This window comes from Cricetulus griseus, chromosome 6, assembly GCF_003668045.3.
Source record: "Cricetulus griseus strain 17A/GY chromosome 6, alternate assembly CriGri-PICRH-1.0, whole genome shotgun sequence".
Lineage (NCBI taxonomy): Eukaryota > Metazoa > Chordata > Mammalia > Rodentia > Cricetidae > Cricetulus > Cricetulus griseus.
This window is the reverse complement of record NC_048599.1, coordinates 25,057,426-25,079,019: the sequence shown is the minus strand read 5'-3', so window position 1 is coordinate 25,079,019 and position 21,594 is coordinate 25,057,426. Positions and strand designations below refer to the sequence as shown.

The 21,594-nt window shown below is 49.6% G+C and overlaps 1 protein-coding gene across 1 annotated transcript; it reads right to left on the bottom strand.

The window, feature by feature from the left end:
• Window positions 1–449: 449 nt before the first annotated feature.
• E2f1 (E2F transcription factor 1) lies at window positions 450–10,053 on the bottom strand. The gene is given in 9 exon segments (XM_027421429.2): window positions 450–1,293; window positions 1,393–1,612; window positions 1,707–1,821; window positions 3,544–3,696; window positions 4,349–4,568; window positions 4,885–4,975; window positions 9,797–9,902; window positions 9,904–9,999; window positions 10,001–10,053. Coding segments are annotated over 9 exon segments (1,287 nt in total). The 5' UTR covers window positions 10,039–10,053; the 3' UTR covers window positions 450–1,045.
• Between the last annotated feature and the right edge of the window lie 11,541 nt (window positions 10,054–21,594).

Below are 21,594 nucleotides of genomic sequence, written 5' to 3'. Positions count from 1 at the left end.
ATTTATTAAAACCAAAGCAGGAGGGAACAGAACTGTTAAGAAACAAAGTGCAGGCTGGAGGGTGGAGAAGACAATGGAGGAGCACTCCAACTACAGGAGGGACCCCACCCCTCCTCCTTGTCCACCCTGTCAGTGAAGGTCCTCACTCACTTCTCCCATCTCAAATCCACCTGGGTGCAGCTAGGGTGCTGGCACAACCTTCTACAAGGGGACCATTTCTCCAACCCATCCGTGGCTGTCAGTCTGTTTCCCACCTCCCACTTTCCCAATAAATAAACTGCAGGGGCCTCAGCTCCTTTGGGGTTGGAAAAAAAAAAAAAAAAAAAACAGCTAGGGGACCCTGCCCTTGCTCAGAGTATAGGAAGTTGGGGTATTAGCCCAATCTCACTCCAACCCTTAGCTTATTCCCCAGGCTGGCCAGAGGCCTCGATAAATAAATAAACGCTCCATTAAAGCTTCGATCGGGAAACCTTTAAGCAGTGCTATTGCTGCCCTGCAAATGCAGCCAGCCAAGCTACCCCACCTGGCCAGGCTGACACACAGGATTCTGGGAGCAGGCAGCCACCCTGGGCCTCACAAGGCCTCTGCAGCAAGGACACCAAAAGTGCAGTTAGAGCCCCACCCCCACCCCAATGCGCACACATGAATTCATGCACACATGTGGACACAGCAGGATGTGTCTGCAGCACACATACAGATGTGTTCACCTTCATTCCCCGGTACACAACACACACACACACACACACACACACACACACACACACACACACACACACACAGAATACATCCCAACTACACAGTGCGCAGTATGGGGTGCACATTTGCGCATGCTCGCGCACACACACACAGACCCCACACAAAATCCTTCCCCTTTTGCTCTGCTCAATCTGGCAGCAGCCAAACCCCAGACCCAGAAGCCACTGCACAGAGAAGAGAGTATAAGTCGTGCTTTTCCAATGAGGCAGGAAGGATGGCCCAGGGCAGGAGGCTCCAAAGCTGCAGACAGGGTGGGCATCTCCAGACACCCTGGCTCCCTAGACTTCTGTCAGAAATCCAGAGGGGTCAGGTCCCCAAAGTCACAGTCAAAGAGATCTCTGATGCCTTCACCCTCCTCAAGGCCAAAGTGGTAGTCAAGGGCCTCTTGGGGCGGGGAAAGGCTGATGAACTCCCCAGGGAGGAGCCCCGAGAAGTCTTCTCGAACATGCTCCAGGAGTGAGTCGGCAGCCACCAGCGGTGACAGATGGTCTTCTTCCATGGGGGCCCTCAGGTGGCCCATCCGTGACAATACCGGTTCTGGGGAAAGCATGCATTACAGGTTAGAGAAGGCCCAGCAGGAATGGGGCTGCCATGACTGCCTGCCCCAATAAGCAAACAAAACCTACCCCTACCTACCTTGCTCCAGGCCTAGCAGGGACTGGCTGGGATCCAAGGTTGGGGATGTGGAGGGAGGTGGTGGTGGAGGCCCTGCAGTGCCAGGGTCAGTGGTCCTGTCTTCCCCAGAGGATGTCTCCTGGGATGGGGTCCTCCCAGGGCTGATCCCCCCTGCACTCTCCTCAGGACACAGGAAAACATCGATGGGGCCTTGTTTGCTCTTAAGAGAGATCTGAAATGTCTGGGTGGAGGCATCAGGCAGGGTAAACTTAGGCCCAGGTGACCATCAGCCCAGCCCACCCTGTCTTGGTCAGGCCTGGGGTCTCGAGTCTCACCTCCGCAGAGTCCACAGCTTGTAGTTGGGTCTCAGGAGGGGCCTTGATCACTATGACCATCTGTTCTGCAGGGTCCGCTATGCTACGAAGGTCCTGGCAGGTCACATAGGCCAGGGTTGGGGGAGTCAAGGACCATTTGACCTTTGAGGAGCCCCTGACTCAGCCCACATAACAGGACCCACACCTACCTAGTCACTCCTGTTTTTACTCCTTCATCCCAAGGCCTGGCACAAAGTCAGTACTCAGAGTCTCATTCCCAAGCTTCAACTGCCACATCTGTACAGTGGGCTATCTACCTATCCAATTCCAAACTAATGGCTACCTGTAAATAACTCCACATAAAATGCTCAACAGATCTCCAGGCTGGGAGATGGAAATTACTTTTGACAATTTTACTCTTAATGGTATTCACTAAAAAGACATATTCTAATGAAGTTTCTTTTAACTTTCAAGCTACAATCAGGCACTAAATCAATGACTAAGGAAAGGTTTGTCATCACTGGTAATAGCTTTTCTCTTGGATGACAGGGTCACACTGTGTAGTCCAGTGGCCTGTGATTATTTGTATTTAGACAGCCTCACTACATAGTCTTGATTGGCCCTGATTATGTGGCAGTGTCTGCCTCATACCTGGTCCTGGGATTTCAAGCACACACCACCTTACTGGGCTTTTCTTCTTTGTTTTATTGAGAGAGGGTCTCATTGAGTATCCTTGGCTAGTCTGGAAATATGTAGACACGGTTGGCCTGAGTTCAGAGATCTTCTTGCCTCTGCCTCCCAAGTGCTGGGATTTTGAAGGCTGTACACATACCAAGCCGGGACTTTAGTGCGTGTAAGTATTTTCCTTGACATGTATTCTGCATGAGTGTTTTCCTGACATGTATGTGCATCTCGTTTGTACCTGTTACCTTCAGAGGTCAGAAGAGGGCATCAGATGCATTAGGACTAGACTTACAGAGAGCTGTGAGCCACCACCATATGGATGCAAGGAATTGAACTTGGGTTCTCTGCAAGAGCAACAAGTGCTCTTAACTGCTGAGCCAACTCTCCAGTCCTAGGCTTCTTTTAAAATTTACTAAAACTTAATACTTACTTTGTGTGTCTTTGTGTACATGCATATACATGCCACAGGGGTGTGTGCACACACACACACATGCAGGTCAGAGAACAACTAGGAGTCAGTTACCCCCTTCCACCAGGGACTCAAACTTAGATGGCTAAGATTGGCCAAAAGCACCTTTACTCATCAAGCCATTGGGTTGGCACTTTTTCTCTTCTTTTTTTTTTTTTTTTTTTTTTTCAAGACAGGGTTTCTCTGTGTAGCCCTGGCTGTCCTGGAACTTGCTCTGTAGAACAGGCTGTCCTGGAACTCACAGAGATCCTCCTGCCTCTGCCTCCCGAGTGCTGGGGTTAAAGGTGTGTGCCACATCACCCAGTTGTTTTCTTTTTTTAATATGTACAATTTTGGAAATGGTATTACTATTCTCTTTTATAGATGAAACTTAGGCCCATAAAAGCCAAGTAACTTATCGAGGCAGTGGTGGCACACATCTTTAATCCCAGCACTTGGAAGACAGAGGCAGGAGGATCTCTGTGAGTTCCAGGCCAGCCTGGTCTACAGAGTAAGTTCCAAGACAGCCAGGACTATTCCACAGAGGAACTGTCTTGAAAATCAAACAACAAACAAAAGCCAAGTAACTTGTTCAGTGTCCTGTGGTGAGTAAGTGCAGAGCCAGGCCTTGCTTCCAAAGCCAGAATCTTTCAGAATCCAGAGCCCTAGATAAGCTCTATAGTCTCAGTGTGGTACCACCATGTTCCCTGGCCAATTCAAGGATATCGCTGGCTGTCTGAGTCCTCAGAAAGCAGCTGCAGCTGTGTGGTACAGATGTGCATCAGGCGGTCCAGGTGCTGCTCGCTCTCCTGCAGTTGCTGTAGGTCCCGGGTCAAGCCTTCAAGCCGCTTACTGATCCCCACCATGGTGCGGCTGCCTCTGTGGGAAGCCATGAAGAGTTAGCAGTCCTCAGACCCTCCATCCATCAGCCATGGCACTCAAGGCAGTGCACCATTGTTCTGTGAGCAAGCTCTTTCCCCTCTCTGGCTCTGCTCCCCAGCTAGGCTCCAAGTTAGACTGACATGGACTTATGCCTGGTCTGTCAACAAACACCTACATGTCCCCAGGTAAGGAAACAATAACACACACTGCCATACAATGTCACCAAGACACACCGACAAGTGAAGAGAACGTAATACGGAATGAAGAATGGTCTATCAAAAACCAAGAAGGCAGATGTGCCAGAGAGGGCAGCAGGATGCCTGGGGAGAGGGGGGTACAAGAGAGAAATCCTAACAAAACTAAAACATCTATAAGGCCAACCTCAGTGATGACAGCACAAAGCTGGAATGGTGTTTACACAGTGGTCCAAAAATGGGCAACACTGGGAGAGGGAACAGGAAACCTTCAGCAGGCGTGTTTATGTGTTTATTGGATGGGACACCTTGTACAGCTATAGGGAGCTGGATCTGTAAGATCTGTATATCCCTCCCTTTCTACCACCCCAGGGAAGACACCTCTCCTCAGAGGCAGGAAGCCACTGCAGGCCTGGTCTGGCTACCACCAGCCTACATGACTGGTCAGTACTTACAACCACTGGATATGATTCTTGGACTTCTTGGCAATGAGCTGGATGCCCTCAAGGACATTGGTGATGTCATAGATGCGCCGTTTCTGCACTTTGAGCACCTCAGCCGCCCAGTTCAGGTCAACAACACCATCAGCTGAGCGGCTCAGCAGCTCCAAGAAGCGTTTGGTGGTCAGATTTAACGATGTCTCATATCGTGACTTCTCCCCTGGAGATTTCACACCTGGGGGGCAGGGGTTAGGCTAGGCAGGGCTCCTCAAACACTCAGCCTGCCCCCAACAGGCCTGTCTCCCTAGCAGTGTAGAGTGTCAGGATGAAGTGGGATGCAGAGGGCTCCTTCCCCTTAGTCAGGCCAAGCAGAAAGGCCCTGTGACTGCTGTCTGCCAACCAAAGCATTCCTCTGTGGCTGGGGAACTCCCTACCTCCAAGGCCCAAGGAAGTCATGTCAGCCAGCCATTCCAGCTGCCTGCTGGGGCCCCAGAGTTTACAAGCATGCCCACCCCCAAATCTGGGCCTGAGATGCTAGAGTCATCAAGCACCTTTGCCTGGGTGGCGGCCTCTGCCCCGGAACGGCCCACTGCTCCCAGCCAGATACTGATGGTCAGTTTCCAGATCCAGCCTCCGTTTCACCTGTAACAGAAACACAGGAAGATGCCCAGTAACCAGGAGTGAGACCACCTCAGTCATCTATTAGGATGCCTAGGGATACAAGCAGAGACAGATCCTAAGGGACACAGCATTAGGTTATCCTACCACACATACCATTCAAGTGCAAGACTGAGTTCAAGTTTTAGGTCCAACAGGTGTTTTTTTTTGTTGTTTTTTAAATACATCACCAAAGAACAAATCATGGCAGTAATGCTAGAGATTAAAATGAGGGCTTTGTGCATACTAACACACAATCTACGTTTAGTCTCCTCAGTTCCTACAGCCCAGCTTGTCCTCAAACATACTATGTAGCCAGTGATGACCTTGAACTCCTTTTCTCCCTGCCTCTACCTCCCAAATACTTACAGGCACATGCCACCAGGACTTGTTACTTCTAGTACTTCTTTCAAAGATAAGCGCTAACTTCCTTCCCCTTACTAGCCAGAAGTGATGGTGTCCCTCTGAGACTGGTCACAGAGGCCCTGGAGCTTCTCCTATGAGGAAGCAAGGAGCGGGAGAAGAGCTGCTGCACCATTCTCTCATGTGGTCCTAAAGAGAAGCCCTGCTGGCAAAGAGCTGAGAACTCCAGGTGAGGAGGAACAACACAAGCTTAGAAGCAAATCCATCCAGCAGCCTTAGTCCTGCCTTCTGATTACAACTAGACAGTTTTCTGTCTGCAACAGGGTCCCATCCCAGGCAAAAGCTCCAGCTGACTCTCCCTCAAGTCCTGGCCCACAGAGACTACATAATAAGCCACCAAGGAAGGGTCTAGGTCCCTTGGGCAAGCAAGTCATTTCTCTAGTTTTTAACTCATTTACCCATCTATAACCATGGTAGCAGCTGGTGCCTTTCGTCTGGCAACACAATGGCTCCACTTTGCAGATTAAAGCAACCCACATTCAAGATCACAGTCAGGAAGTGGCAGAGACACAGTTCCTACCCAGGTCTGTGTAGAATGAGCAAAAGCGGCTAATTCCCATGCCCTCTAGCTTAGGCTAGACATGCAGAGATGGAAAGGACCCTGAAATCCCACGGATAGTCAAGACACCCTAACGGGACCAGACTTGCTGAACTCTCACCAGCCACAGGCCTTTCTCAACTAAACCCGCTTTCAACCTGGCCCACCACCTGTCACATTCATTTGCCAAGAATTCTACCCACAGCTATTATCACCCTCCCACTGGACAGTCCAGCTGTCCCTACACTGGTCTCCCTCCACATCTCTGCCTTAGTAAAGCCTTCCAACAGCATACCTCATGTGAACTGCTGAGACGGACTTCTCCCGACCCCTGCCTCTAAGGCTCAGCCTATGCCCCTCTCCTCCAGCAGGACCCTTAGCAATCACTTAGAGAGATGCTACCCTTCTCTCTGTATTGACTCAGACCCAGCCTTCTCCTACATCCATTACAAACAGCTGCAGAGGTGTCAGTCAGTCTTCCCCGCCTACCCCTCCACACCAGCAACAGTGTCACTGGATCCAGTGAATCTCTACCTAAGTGTCAGTCAACATGTGTTGACTCTACTCCACACCCTCATGCTGCCACGGACTTCTGGAAGCTTGAGGAAGAGGATCACATGTGGGCAGACATCGTCTATGCTGTCTATGCAGAACAGGGTAGTAACTGCTTCTCATACATTTCCTCACCAAATTCTTGCCTGATAGCAGAGCCTATGGTGGTCTCCACCTTGGGACGGATCTGTAGCGAGGGAGAAATCCAACATATGTACCCCAATGGGCTGAAAGGGCCCTACCCAGAGTAACACCCCTACGTACAAACTAGCAGGGAGTGCCTTTTCCCTAGTACTCTGGCCCTTGTTGACCGAACCCTAAAGACACACTTTGAAGTAAGGGCTCAAACAGATGCCGGTTTCTGTCACTCCTGTCTAGTCAACCCTAGCAATGAGATCCTAAAAGCCATAGGTCAAGATATTCACTAATGAAAACAGCTGAATGACTCAAACACCCACCCATAGGACAAGCCACAAAAACTGTTTACTTAGCCCCTGGAACAGCAAGCAGTCTCAGTGAAATACTCAGGCAACCCAGGCCAACACAGAATGCTCTCACAGACACACAAGGTAACCACTGTGACAGACTAATACGGTCACAGGAGCTGTTCTCTAGTTCAGTTTCTAACAGTGTGTTTCGGAAACAGGACCACTTCTGTGGGAGAGCCAGGGCAGACTATTGCCTCTTCTGGGCAATGAGAATGCTACACTGTCTGAAGACGGACCAGTTTCTCGAATAGCCCAGGCTGGCCTCAAGCACGGGAGCAGCTGAGGAAAACCTTAAACTCCTGATCCTCACACCTCTACTTTGTAACTACTGTTATCACACCTGGCTCACAGCAACTTTTGGAACTATTAAAAATAAATCCTGAGGATTGGCAGAGTGCTTGTTCAGCATGCACGAAATCCTGGGTTCAATCCCCAACAGCATCAAGTAGGCAGTGACCAGCCAGGGACACATATAATCAAAAAGTCACCCCTAAAACAAGAGCCCGGAGCTACAACTGACTTTCTGCTCTAAATCTGTTTTTTACAGACCTAATGTCTGGTACTACATACTTCCTATAGTAAACATGTATTATGTGCATAATGGGAAAATTTAGCTTCTAGTTGTTACTGTCTTGTAACAGGGTCTTTGTAGTACGGGCTGTATCCTCATTCTTGCCTGCCTGAATTATAAGATATGCCAATAAACCAGGATAGACTGTTGGTATTTTGATATATTTTTATTTAATTAGTTCACTTTTTAAGAACTTTGTGTCTGTATGAGTGTATGTGACCATGTGGGCATGGGCAGCAGACACCGTCAAATCCCTCGAAGCTGGAGTTACAGGCATCTACAACCCCAATGTGGGTGCTGGGATCCAAACTCTAGCTGTCATAATAGAGCAAGTTTACTTTTAAAAAGTAATTTACTTTTAAGGCAAGATTCCACTATGTAACCCTGGCTGGTCTTGAACTTATGGTAATTCTCCTGTCTCCGCTTTCCCCTTACAGGACACACACACACACCTGACAAGGTAGAGGTAGGCAGGCGGGGCAAAGAGGAATGTCTGAATCGAATGGAGTTCTGTACACAGGAAGCATTCAACAAGTTCTTACTGGGTGGAAGCCAAGCCTGTAGCTTATTGCAAGGACTGCCTCCCCCCCACCCCCCAAATGCCAGAGCAAAGTCAGTAGAGCAAAATCTGGATTTGCATTCCCGGCCTTTGGCTCCAGGATGTTGTCAGCCTCTCCCACAGAAAATGTTTGCTGGCCCTTAAGTACCATGGGGGCAGGGGACCCTGAACTATCTCTACACCTAGCATGCAGTGGGGACTCACTCAACTGGAGTGAGTGGAATGTTTGATCAAACGCAGACTGTCTGCCCAGGCCCCAAGCTCCAACCTGCAGGCACAGGCCCCTGGAGGACATGGAAGACAAGCCAGCTGACCTACCAAATACAAGCCGACTGTCACTGGGAGGAAGGGCCATTAACAATCAGGAAATAACACTCCCTGGCTGAATGAGGAAAGTTCCACCATTTCTGGGCTTCAGCGTCCCCATCTCTTAAGAAGGGTCAAGGGTCAAAAAGTCAGGTTGCCAACAGGGTTAAGTGGGTGAAGTGCTTAGCACAGAGCCTGGCACACAAAACATCCTTAAACAATGGAAGTTGCTATTGTTATTATTATTAGCATCTTGGTGATTCCGGAAGGAAGGCAGCACTGGGCACTGGGCCAAGGGGGCTATGGGCCTTCCCAAGATGCCGCAGGGACCAGCTGCCACCCAAAACCCCATCAGCAGTTGAACAGCTAGCTACCCTGGGTTCTGGGCCCTGCCCCTCCCATTTGCTCCAAGCCCCCTGCTGAGAACCCCCTCCAGTCCCCTCCACCCTCACAATAAAGCTGGTGGCCCACACCCTGCGCCCGCCCTCCCGCTTGGATCCAAGTTCCAAGCTTCCACTCTCCACTGACTCAGCTGCCTTTTCTAGGCCCCCAGCCTAAACTGGTCTTGAGCTACTTGACGTTCAGGGTAAGTGAAGACTTTTTCCAGGGATCTCCCTCCCACCTCTTCTCTCTCCAGGAACTTGAGGGCCCTTCCATAGATCTCAGGGGCCCAGCCCACCCAGTCTTTCAGAGTCTCCGGGGTCTGCCCGCCTGATTAATAAAGTTCCATGGCAACCAGGGGCTGGAAGGGTGGCAGATGGAAGGACAGGCAGAGGAAGGGTTGCAGCAGCTGGCCCAGCACCCCGCCCCCGCAGAGAAGGCCTCCCAGTCAGGAGGCCTATCCCCAGAGGCCGGGAAAGCTAGGCCAGCACCTGGCACTCCAACATCGAGGCACTAAGGAGGGGTCTCCCCAAGTCACCCTTCTTCACCTCCCACGTGCAACTGTGCTCACTACCCAGGAGCCCTAAGTTCTGCTGCAAGCCAGCAGACATCACTTAAAATACCAGCCCCCACCACCTGCAGCTGCGTGAAGCACTCACTTCCCTGTCTGGGCCTCAGTTCCTCCCTCTGGCAGATGGGCACGTGACAACACCCAGCTCACAGCAGAGTTGAGAATTCTGGCCACGATCCTAAGTGTGCCAAAGGCTGGGTGTGCACTAAGCAAGCACCAGCTGAATACACGTGAACCATTATCTTTAACGAATCCGACACTCTGGTGAGGACGCTGAGGCCCAGAGCAAGGCGCAGAAAACAGGGACAGGCAGTCTGTCACCGCGCGCCCCGGGGCGGAGCCCCGAGGCCCAGCCCAGGCTCCGCGCCGCCCAGCGCTGCAGCCCGCCCCTCCCCCGCCCGCGCCTAGGGTCCGTACCGGCGGGCGGCCGAGAGCGGGACGCGGTGCACTAGGCGCGGGCCGGGGCGCCTGCGGCGTGGCGAGAGCAGGCGTCGTCGCGGGCCGGCGGGCGGCGGCGGGGGGCGGGGACCTGCGGGGCGCCGACATCGGGCGCGGCAGAGATGATGACGATCTGCGAGGAGTCGAGCAGCCGCAGCGCGCCCGCCCCGAGCAGGGCTCCACGCCGGCGCGCGCTGGCCGCCCGCGGGGGCCACGGCCATGGCGCTCACGGCCCGCGTGGCCCGGGAGGCAGGCGGCGGCGGCGGCGCGGGCCCATGGCGGCAGGCCGCGGCGAGGGCTCGATCCCGCTCCGCCCCGGCCGCCGCTGCCTGCAAAGTCCGGGCCACTTTTACGCGCCAAATCCTTTTTGCCGCGAAAGAGCCACGCGCCGCCGAGCGCCACCTCCATTGGCCGACGCGACTGTGACGGAGGTGGCGCCGGTGGCGGACATTGGCTGCAGCGTTCGGGGCCGGCGATGGAGGGCGGGATCCGGGGCGGGGCGGCCAATCCCGGGGCGGGGCGCGCGCAGGCTTTGTCCGGGCGGTGCGGGGCGCCTTCTCCCCTCTGCTTCCAGCAGTGCCCCGCAGGAGGCGTGGGCGCCGGGACCCCGCCCTCTCCGCCGCCTACTCGATGGGTGGCGGGGTCTGGCGAGGGGAACAAACTTCGTACTTGGTTCTGCACGTTCCGCAGTCCCCCATGACACATGACCCCTGGACTCCCAACCTGTGGCCTCCACCCCCTCAGCTCATATTCCAGAAACTGTCTCTTCTGCACGCTCAGGCTCACCTCCAAAGCTCGCTTCAGCCACATCTCCGGTCCTGCTCCATTTGCTCACAGATCATGGGCCCTTCCCTATCCCTGTCACCTAGAAGCCACGCCCAAGAGGGGGTGCCAGTAAATAGGTTGGGATGTCTGGCTTTGATCTCAAACTGATTTTAGCTGAAATTCCTTCAGTAGCTAGCGCCCAGTTTGCGTTCATTCATTTGCTTACTTCACACGGGCTCCTTCCTGCCTTCAATGCCAGCACTTGAGGAGACAGAGGCAGGCGGGTCTTCAGGCCAGCCAGGCAGGACTACACAGTGAGACCCCATCTGAGAGCCTGTTCAGTGCCCCATCCTCAGTCCAGACCTTACTCCTGCCAGTGAAAAGGAAAGAGGGAAACAGGCAGCAGAAACTTCCAATGTGAAGAGACTCGACCATTAAATTAACTCTACGTTAGACCTCACGTGGGGCGGTAGGGCCGTGCAAGGGCGGTGAGGATGCCTGTGGATGGATGCGCGTTTACTACTGAGGCCCTGGGCTATCTCCGTCAGCATTTCTCATTGCTCAGGTCAGCCCATCTGACCAGTATTGTCCTCTCTGCTAGGCATTGTGCCAACACTGGGAACAGAGATTCGAAAGATTTAACAAGACCTACAAGCTTCCTGCACTGGGGCGGGGCGACCACAAGAAGAGAGTAGCTGACAACATTCAAGTCCCCAAGTCCAGTGCAAGCATTGCTTCCTCGAGGGAGCTCTCAACCCAGGGTTGCTTATTCCATTGCCTCATACTACTTTTTCCTCTGCCTCAACTCTGACCACACTGCTCTGGGCTGCCCTAGCGGGGGCTGTTTCTCACACCCTTTCTGGGTATGACAGAAATGAGGCTGAGGGCAGAGGAGAACCGGAAAGCAACAAGGAGGCTGTGATTTCCAAGCTTTCTGAAATGCCAGGGCACCTGTTAACTTTGGGTCACCCCAGCTGGCCAATTTACAATCAATCCCTACCTCCCACCCAATGCCCCCCCCACAACCTCTTGGGTTTTTTTGTTTGGGGATTTGTTTTGTTTGGGTGATTTGAGTTTGTTTTTTGGTTTGGCTTTGTTGTTGTTGTTTAGAGACAGGGTGTCACTATGCAGCTCTGGCTCCCTGGAACTCACAATGTAGACCAGGCTGGCCTGAACTCAGAGACCCACCTGTCTCTGAGTCTCCCAAGTGCTGGGAGTATAGGGGTGCAACACTATGCCTGGCTCACCCCTTGGTTTTTGTTTGTTTCTTTTCTTAAGAGCCAGTATCTTGCTGTGTAGCCCAAACTGAATCAAGGTAATCTTCCTGCATCAGCTTCCTGAGTTACAGGTATGTGCTTCCTGGATTACAGGTATGTGCCACCACACCCAGGACCAGTTTAGAATCTTTATGAGCTCAGGAATGTGCATTTTGCAATAGACTTCTTCTTCTTCTTCTTCTTCTTCTTCTTCTTCTTCTTCTTCTTCTTCTTCTTCTTCTTCTTCTTCTTCTTCTTCCAAGCGACTTCTTAAGAAATACATTTGTATTTCCAGTATTTAGAAGGCCGAGGCCAGAAGAGCTTAAGTCCCAGGGCAGCCTGGTCTGTATACAGCAAAAATAAATAAATAAGATAAAAAAAACAAACAAGAAATTTCTGGACAGTGGTGGCCCACCCCTTTAATCCCAGCACTGGGGAGGCAGATAAAGGTGGATCTCAGTGAGTTCAAGGCCACCTTGGTCTACAAATCGAGTTCCAGGACAGCCAGGACCATTACACAGAAAAACCCTGTCTTGAAAAACAAAACACAAAACAAAACCCCAAGGAACACTTGTATCCATCCCAGATAATGTGTTAATCTTCAAAAACAAATTGGTATACCTTTATAATAAACATGTGGAGTGGAGCCAAAAATTACAGTTTCTACAGCTGAATATAGCTGCTTTCACCTGTGACCCCAGCAGATAGGTGCAGAAAGACCAGGAGTTCTAGACCATCCTTGGCTACATAGGCAGCCGGGACTACATGCAATCCTGTCTTAAAACAAGCATATTGAAGCTCTCAGTGATGGTTTTCAGCTCAGTTTCTTGTGGAAAGTGGACACCTAGATCTTGCCTTGGCCACTTCAAGTTTTCCTGAGATGAAGGCGCAAGGGACTAGACAGTACTCTATAGACTGTGAGGTGCTTTGGAAAATAGCAAGGGTGTCTTTCCATCCCCCTCTCATGAGCAGTTTGTGAAATTACTCATTGCAGATCCTGGAATGTGTCAGAGCTGGGAAGGACCATGAGAGCACACGAGCCCTTGCTGTACAGATGGGGAAGTGAGGCTCATGCAGGGTTAGTGCTTGTGTACTGTCCCTGTCCCCACGTCTGTGCTGCCCACCCCCCACCCCACAGTAGAGAAGCGAAGGGCTAGATCTCATTCAACATAACCAAGCCAGACACTGACGGAGGGTGAGAGAGGTTGGCACATTCTCGTTCCAGATGGAGTGCTTCCCTTCTCTGGGCTTCCTAAGGGGCCCATTAACAATGACACTCGCTTTTGAAAAGCCTTCTGCTACTCAATAGTCATTCAACAAACACTTACTGAACATCTGTTATATATCAAGGATCAAGATGGTTGCTGGAGGGGAAAACATAATATTGTCCCATTTTATGATGATTAAACTGTGCTTACCTAGTAGGCTGAAAGGCTATACTACCCAAGGTTGGAGAGGCCAAGACCAGGGGCTTTGCTAGGCCTCACCCTCCCAAAATATTCAACTATACATCCTACACAAGCTTACAGTCACAAGTGCTCAGGAGGTTGCCACAGATCACTTGATTCTGGGGATTCAAGGACAGCCGGGCCACAGAGGGAAAAATCTTAACACCCCATTATAAAGAGGGGGTAGATCTTATTATGGTAGGCAAGGAGTTGCACACCTTTAATCCCAACACTCAGGAGGCAAAGGCAGGTGGATTTCTGTGAATTCAAAGCCAGCCTGATCTACATAGTGAGTTCTAGGCCAGCCAGAGTTTCATAGTAAGACCCTTTCTTAAACAAACAAACAAAAAACCCAAAAAACTCAAGTTCATATCCAAGGTGACTGAGGGATACTAATTCCCACTAGCCCTCATGTCCTGAGTAGCAGAAAGGAGTATGGGGTGAAGACCAGAATTCCCTGAAGGAAAATGAGGATAAGATAAGGGCTGTTGGATCTGTTAATAAATAGTGGGCAGCTGAGAAGGGCCCGAGAGATGGGCCCTTTGGCCAAGAGCCTGAAGATCCCGATAAGGCTGTTCTCAATGTCAGCAGGTCTCCTGAGGCCCACCAGCATCCAAAAACTAATCCACCATCACTGGGTAGTCACTGCAATTAGTGTCTCCTTTCAACCTTATAATCCCATAAGTGAAGCTTGTTTATCTGCAGGATGCAGAAAGGAAAAGGCTCAGAGAGGGTCCCTCACAACTCAAGGTCACACAGCAAACTGAGGTGAAAACTTAGCCTGTTCCTCTGCAAAAATCCAGGGCTGCCCTTGATATTTGTCATTCTCTATTAATGTCCCAGGAACCAGGATCAGGATATAATGTGTGGTTTCCAAAGGGTATTAGGGAGGAGTCTGGTTTGGTTAGTAGGTACCTATATCTACCACCATCTATACCAACCTCATCTAAAGGATTCCAAGGAAGTGGTAGCTCCTGGCCCTGTGTCTTCTGCCTGGAGACATCTTGCCTTTGGTTCTTTCTGAGATGAAAAATGGGCCAGGCAGTGGTGATGCACTCCTTTAATCCCAGCACTCCAGAAGCAGAGGCAGGCAGATCTTTGAGTTTGAGGCCAGCCTAGTCTACAGAGTGAGTTCCAGGACATCCAGGGCTACACAGAGAAACCCTGTCTCAAAAAACAACAAACAAAAGAGATGCAAAGTGGTGTAGTAGTAAGTGGCCAGACCTCTCACTCTATACATTCAGTAGACAGACATAAGCAGGAATCCTGGGCTGTGTGACCAAGGTTCACCTTATTTCCCTCAAAATGCACTCATTTACACCCTGGATATCTACTGAACACCTAGTGAGTGCTTGCCATTGTAGGAGCTGGGGAGACACAAGCAAAGCAGATGCATGGAGACACCTGGAGCCTGCAAGCTGTGCAAGACTGAAGAATAACTTCCATGGACCTGAACAATATGCCCATTAAGAAGTTTGACAAGTGACAGAGATAATTTAAAGCTATTTATTCCACACAAACCTCCCATAAATATACATTCTTAGCTTGAAAAAAAAACCTCTAAACACGAGTGTCCCATCATTACAAGGAATACATAATTAGGAGAAATGTCTCTATGGTGACTTCATGTTATTAAGGGCACAGAGACATCCATTGTTGAGTCCTGGCAGAAGGCAGTGGGGAATTTTGCATCTGCGATTCCTCGTTCCTCTTGAGTGATCCCAGGATGCTACACTGACTGGCAGTTTACTGTCCCTAGAGATGTTCTGTCACCATGCCAGCTCTAGTTGAGTAGGCCCCCTACCCACTGGAGAGGTAGTCTCATACAATGCTGGCCTTCAGAGCCAGCAGACCCCAGCTCATCCCTGCTGGAAGGGCTATGCGTGCCCAAGCCCTGCAATGTGGGCTAACAGTTCTAAGACAGGTGTCAGGGTCGAATGAAGGAACACAGCAAGGAGAGTTTTCAAACTGACCCTCAGGATGGTTTAATTTTAAAAATGTAAGCACCTGGTTTTCTAATAAAACCAGCAAGAGAGTCTGGGGCTTTAACTCACTGGTGAGCATGCTTGCCTAGCATGCACAAAACCCTGGGCTCCATCTCCATCTCTGCATAAAACTCCTTATGGTGGTACACACCTGTAATACCAGCACTAGGGAGGCAGAGGCAGAAGGATGAAAAGTGAAGTTATCCTTGGGTATATAGCAAGCTCAGGGGTAGCCTGGGCCACATGCAACCCTGTCTCAGACAAAATTAAACAAAAACAAAATCTGTCATAGTTGGCAATATTAACCAGGCCATCAAGGCACTAATCAGTTCCTGTGTCATTGTCCTGTGTCCTCCCCACTCCCATCACCATACTCACTTCCTGGCTTGCCTTGCTCCATGACTGTGACCATACTTGCCCTGATGTTCCAAGTGAGTCTGCAACTCATAGTAGTGCCTTGTGGGATACAGAGTAAATGTCACAATACTATTGATACAATGTTGAATGGGCACCAACTGGTTGGTTCCAGCACAGCTTCTCTCCTCGGTGTGTCATGAAGGACAAGGTACAGATATGGTAGGATAGGGAAGGAAGGCATTTCTGGGGTCACTGTGCAGCTCTGGCCATCAGTCAGCCCTTATGTTCAGTGGGATAAACTTCTGAGGAGACAGGGAAAACCATATACAGTGACTTCATGTTTGCCCTGACCACACTGATGAGGTAGGAGATTCTCAGAGCCAATGGCTCTGATTCTTCATCTGTAAATGGAGGTAATAAGATAATGATAATAAGAATAATGTTTCTGATAGGGCTGTTGCCATAGTGAATGAGCAGCCGGATGCGTCAAACAGCACCTAATGTGTGAAGAGTGCTCAGCGCAATGTCAACTGCTGTTAAGTATGAAGATAAAAGCCGGGCATAGGTGGCACACACCTTTAATCCCAGCACTCAGGAGGCAGAGGCAGGTGGATCTCTGTGAGTTCCAGGCCAGCCTGGTCTACAGAGCGAGTTCCAGAACAGCTAGGGCTGTTACACAAAGAAACCCTGTCCAGAAAAACCAAAGCAAACAAGTATGTGCTACTCTTCCAGAGGACTTGAGCTTGGTTCTCGGCACCCACTTAGTTAGGTCTTCTCGCTGTAACTCCAGCTCTAGAGGATCCAGCCCTCTGTGAACACCTACACCTACACACACACACACACACACACACACACACACAAATAAAATAAAAAAATTGAGACAGGGTATCAAAATGTTCATACACACAAAATAAAATAAATAAATCTAAAAAAATAAACCTCCAAAAGTAATAAAAGAACGGAGATGAGGCCAGTGAAATGGCCTGCTGACAAGCCTTAGAACTTGAGCTCAGTTAGCAGAAGGGTCCCTAGAACCCATATGAAGAAAAAAAGAAGAGAATATTAACCCCACATACACACCCCACCCCAAAAATAAGTGTTAAAAGTATTTTTTCAATGGTTGTAGTGGCAGCACTCAGGAGATACTGGCAGAAAGATTTCTAAAAATTTGAGGCCAGTTTGTCTACATAATGGGCTCCAGGCCAATGAAGGCTATGTAGTGAGTCTCTTTCTAAAAATAGATGATAGAGATATAGATATATGGCTACGGATGAATAAAATGGAGATGAGCCACTTCCAATGGAAGTGTAGGAGACGGTGCACATCTGTAATCTCAGTTCTTGAAAGACAGAGGCAGGAAAATCAGTAGGTCAAGGACAGTATTAGCTACATGCTAAATTCAGTGCCAGCATGGGCTGTATGGGACCCAAACTCAAACATGAACTCATGTCTACACACACACACACACACACACACACACACACACACTTACTTGGTGGAGACTGAGACAGTTTCTCTACCTTCTCATTTTGAGGTTTCCATAAAGAAAAAGAAAAACTACTCTTGTCCACCTGGAGAACAGGAGAGTTGTTCAAAGTAGCCCGATCCTACCTCTCAAACCCTGTGAGGTGACAGGTCCAAAGACAGGGAGGGGGAAATATATTTGGAGGACAATGGAGTGTGGCACTGAGATGAACCCTATTCCACTGATCCTGGGTCTTTTCTTGGGGGCAGGAGAGAGACAAAGGGTTTTATGTAGCTGAGTATGACCTTGAATTCCTGATTCTCTGGTCTCCCTGCTCCTAAGGGCTAGGATTTTAGGCATGGACACCATACCTGGGTCCTGAAACATTTTCATATTTTAACATCTCCAGCCCAAGCTATCTCTCCAGCCCCATATTTTAACATCTCTGAAATTCTTTATCTCCCCTCTTCCTTTCTCTCTCCCACCCTCCCTAATCTTTCCACTCCTCCTCTCAACTCACCCTCCTCTAATACCCACACCCTCCCCCTCCTGTCTTTTGGTGCTGAGAATAGGAAACCCTGTGAATACCAAATGGGAGACAGTGCTCTGTAACTCAGCTATACCTCCAGCCCCTCTTTTCCTTTTTAGGGAGTCAAAATAATGATGTACTCTAGATCTTGAATGGCTTCTTAGAGGTGGTTAGCTACAGTTCACATCAGTGCCAGGTGGGGCTGGGAGTGACATCAGTGGGAGAAGCCATGCTCGCCCTACACAAGATTCTGGTTTCCATTCCCTGTGCAGGGCCAGCACTTGCCATGTCATAAGCCCTTAGGCCACCACCATGGTCTTCAGCATCAATGTAAGCCGGCCACAGTGGAGCAACCAGCTTTTCTCTCCTTTTGTAGCTGACACCTGCACTGGGCTCCAGATGTCATAGACGAATGACACCTGCAGCTACGCAGGAGAGGGGAGAGCAGGGCAGGGGGAGGAAAACACTTCTTATAATTTTATATTAAGATATTCAGAGGAAGAGCCAGAGCCCTCCAGCCCCCCCTCCCCGCCCATACACTATTTTTAAATAAAAAAAAAAAATCCTCTGGAAGCCAGAGTTATATATATGCCAAACAGGCCAGGAAACCCAGCAGGGCTTCTGGGGCTGTCAATGAACCGAAACAGGGGCATTGTGTCCAGGCCACTGGCTGGCTGAGGGGGCATTGTTAGGGCCTGGCCTCGTCTGGGAAGAGGGGGGTGAAGAGGGCAGGGGGAGTGTGTTCCCATGACTCCCTGGGGAGCAATGACAATCAGGGCCAGCTGCGAAGCCTGGCATGCCAGGGGCCTGGTAGGCGGCTGGCCTCAAAAGGGCCATGAAGGGCAGGAGAGGATTGCAGAGGAACAGGGAGGGGCACTAGGTCCTGGGACTATCTCTTGGCTGGAGGCAAACTCCAAAGCAGAGAGACATGAGGGTTATTCACTACACCCTCCTCTCTCTCACCCTTCCTGAGCATTGTGCCATTCTCCAAGGACACCCCAGATCCTCCCACTCTTCCTTCACCCTGGTCCAGGACACCCTTGAGCGACTTCTTGCTGGCACCCTGAGCTCCTGTGTTCTGTTCTTCATTGGAAGGTAGAAAAGTCTTTCCCAAAGGTAACTAACATCACACTGCATTCCCTTGCTTAGGTCCAGTGCTCTCCCTAAGCATGTCATGCTCACCACTGGTATCCAGGGTGATGGTTAGGCTCATCATACCTTTAAGTCATACAAGGGTAAAATGGGTGATTTACCAATACGTAGCCAGGTGAAGATTAAAGTATTTAATAGGGAGATGCCTTACTTACTGAGCAACCTAGCCAGCCGGCTGGGATCAAAGTAAATAGGGCAAGCCTATAAGGCAGGGAAAAGAGAGAGCATACCATGTGCATTCCCTAACCTTTAAACCTCTCCCATGACACCCTGACATCACCTTGACCACGCCCTGATGGGCGTGATCGGGCACACCTGTAGCCAGCCATTAGGAGGCATGGTTACTGTGTCCCCCTAATACAAGGGTTTTTGTTTTTTTGGTTTGGATTTTTTGTTGTCGTTAAAAAAAGGGCTCACTATGTAGTCCAGGCCTGTAACTTACTATGTCTTCCAGCCTAGCCTCAAGTGTGTGGCTCTGCCTCCTGAGTGTTGGGGTTACAAGTTCGTAGCACCATGCCTGGGCTTTTTTCTTTCTTTTATTATTTTCTAGCTTATTGGCTGTTTTTGTTTTTCTACATAGGTTCTTATGTAGAGTGGTGGTTATGCACACCTTTGATCTCAGCACTTGGGCAGAGGCTGGCAGATCTCTATGAGTTCAAGGTCAGCCTGGTCTACAGAGCTAGTTCCAGGACAGCTGGGCCTACATAGAGAAACTCTGTCTCAAAAAACAAAAACAAAAACAACCAAAACCAAAATCCTAAAAAAGGAAAAGAGATAGGACCTTGCTACTGGCATGCTATGGCCTCAAATTTGTGATCCTCCTGCCTCACCTCGAGGTCCTAGGATTATGTATACATTTTTAAAGATTTTGTTTTGCTTTGTTTATATTTGTGTTTTTGGGATGGTGTCTAATTATGTAGCTTTGGCTGGACTGGAACTTGCTATGTAGTCCAGGCTGCTCTCAAACTTGCAGAGATCTGCCTTCCTAAAGACGTGGGTCACTGCTCCATGCCTGGTGATTTATTCTTTTCAATTAGTGTATGTGTTGGGGGCGGTATGTATGTGCAACTACAGGTGGCCAGGGATGTCAGAAGCACCAGATCCTCTGGAGCTAGAGTTACAGGTGCTTGCGAATCACCTGATGTTGGCACTAGGAATTGAACTTGGATCCCCTGCAGGAGTAATACATGCTCCTAACAGCTGAGCCATCTCTCTAGTCCTGAGTCCTGAGATTATAGATGTGTGTGACAGCAACTACTAGATTTTATTTAATGCAAAGGAGGAGAAGGGGGAAGAGGAAGAGGAAGGTATATTGTGTTCAACTATAATCCAGCTCTTGGGAGACAGAAGCAGGGGGATGTCTGAATTCAGGGACAGTCTGGTCTAACACACTGAGTTTTAGATCAATCAGGTTTACATAGTGAGAGGCTCATCTCGAAATACCAACAACAATGATAATAAACTAAAATAATAAAAGGAATATGTATTCATAAGTCACAACTGGTTAGACAAGTGACAAGTTCTATACCACTGAGCTCTTGCCCCCGCCCCCAAAAAAGAATTTTGTTGTTGTTATTGTTTTTGTTTTTGAGACAGGGTCTCTCTCCACAGCCCTGGCTGTCCTGAAACTCACTATGCAGACTAAGCTGGCCTTGAATTCACTTCCCCTCTCTCCACTGAATGCTGGGATTTAAGATGTGTGCCATGCATGACTCCCAGCCCTCAAAATATTTTATTGTTAATTTTGTGTATGTCTGCGGGAAGGTGTGCCTGTGAGTGCAGTTACTTATGGCATCAGGTGTGAGTGCTGGGAATCGAACTCAAGTCCTCTGCAAGAGCAGTGTAAGCTCTTAACCACTAGCCCCCCTTGGTTTTGGTTTTGGTTTTTGAGATGGCCTTATGTAGTCCAGACTGGCTATCCTGGTTGGTTTTTTTTGTCAACTTGACACAAACCAGAGTTATCTAGAAAGAGGAGCCTCAGTTGAGAAAATGCCTCTGTGACATTGGTCTGTGGGTGTGTCCACAGGGCATATTTTCTTGATTAATGATTGACTTGGGAGGGGCCAGTGCCATCCTTGGGCAGGCAGTCCTGAGTGTATGAGAAAATAAACTGGGCAAACTATGGGAAGCAAGCCAGGGGGAGCAAGCCAGGGGCAGCATACCTTCATGGCTTTCCCTTCAGTTTCTACCTTTCATTCCTGCCTGACTACCTCTGTGACTGGGTATGACCTAAGTAGTTGTTAGATGAAATAAACACTTTCCTCCCCAAGTCGCTTTTGGTCATGGTGTTTTATCACTGAAATAAAATCTATGACACTGGCCTCAAATTCACTGTGTAGTAGAGGATGATAATGAAGTCACGATTCATCTTACTTTACCTCCTGAATGCTGAAATTACATGGGCAACAGAACTTACAGCTCTTCCAGGACTGGGGATGGAGCTCAGATGGTAGACTGCTTGTCTTGCAAGTACAAGGGTTCAAACCTTAGCACTGCATTCACAAATAAAGGAACTCACAGCTCTGCCTACATGTCCCTTGCTTGCTGCCTTATCTAAGACACTGCTTGTGTTTATTGCATCTTTGAAGGCATAGTTTTTGAATATTCTATTAGATCTTAGTATTTTTTTGTTTTATTTTGTTTTGAGGGGAGTGTTTTGTTTGTTTGTCCTGGCTCTGTGTACTTGCTTGCATGGGTTTTGGAAACAACTCTGTGAGAGGGGATGACAGGCTCCTACAGATGCCAGAGGAATTCATGACATAAACAAAGGCACTCCAAGAGAAGTATCTAAAGAGCTGATGTGGCCTGGCCCTGGTCCTG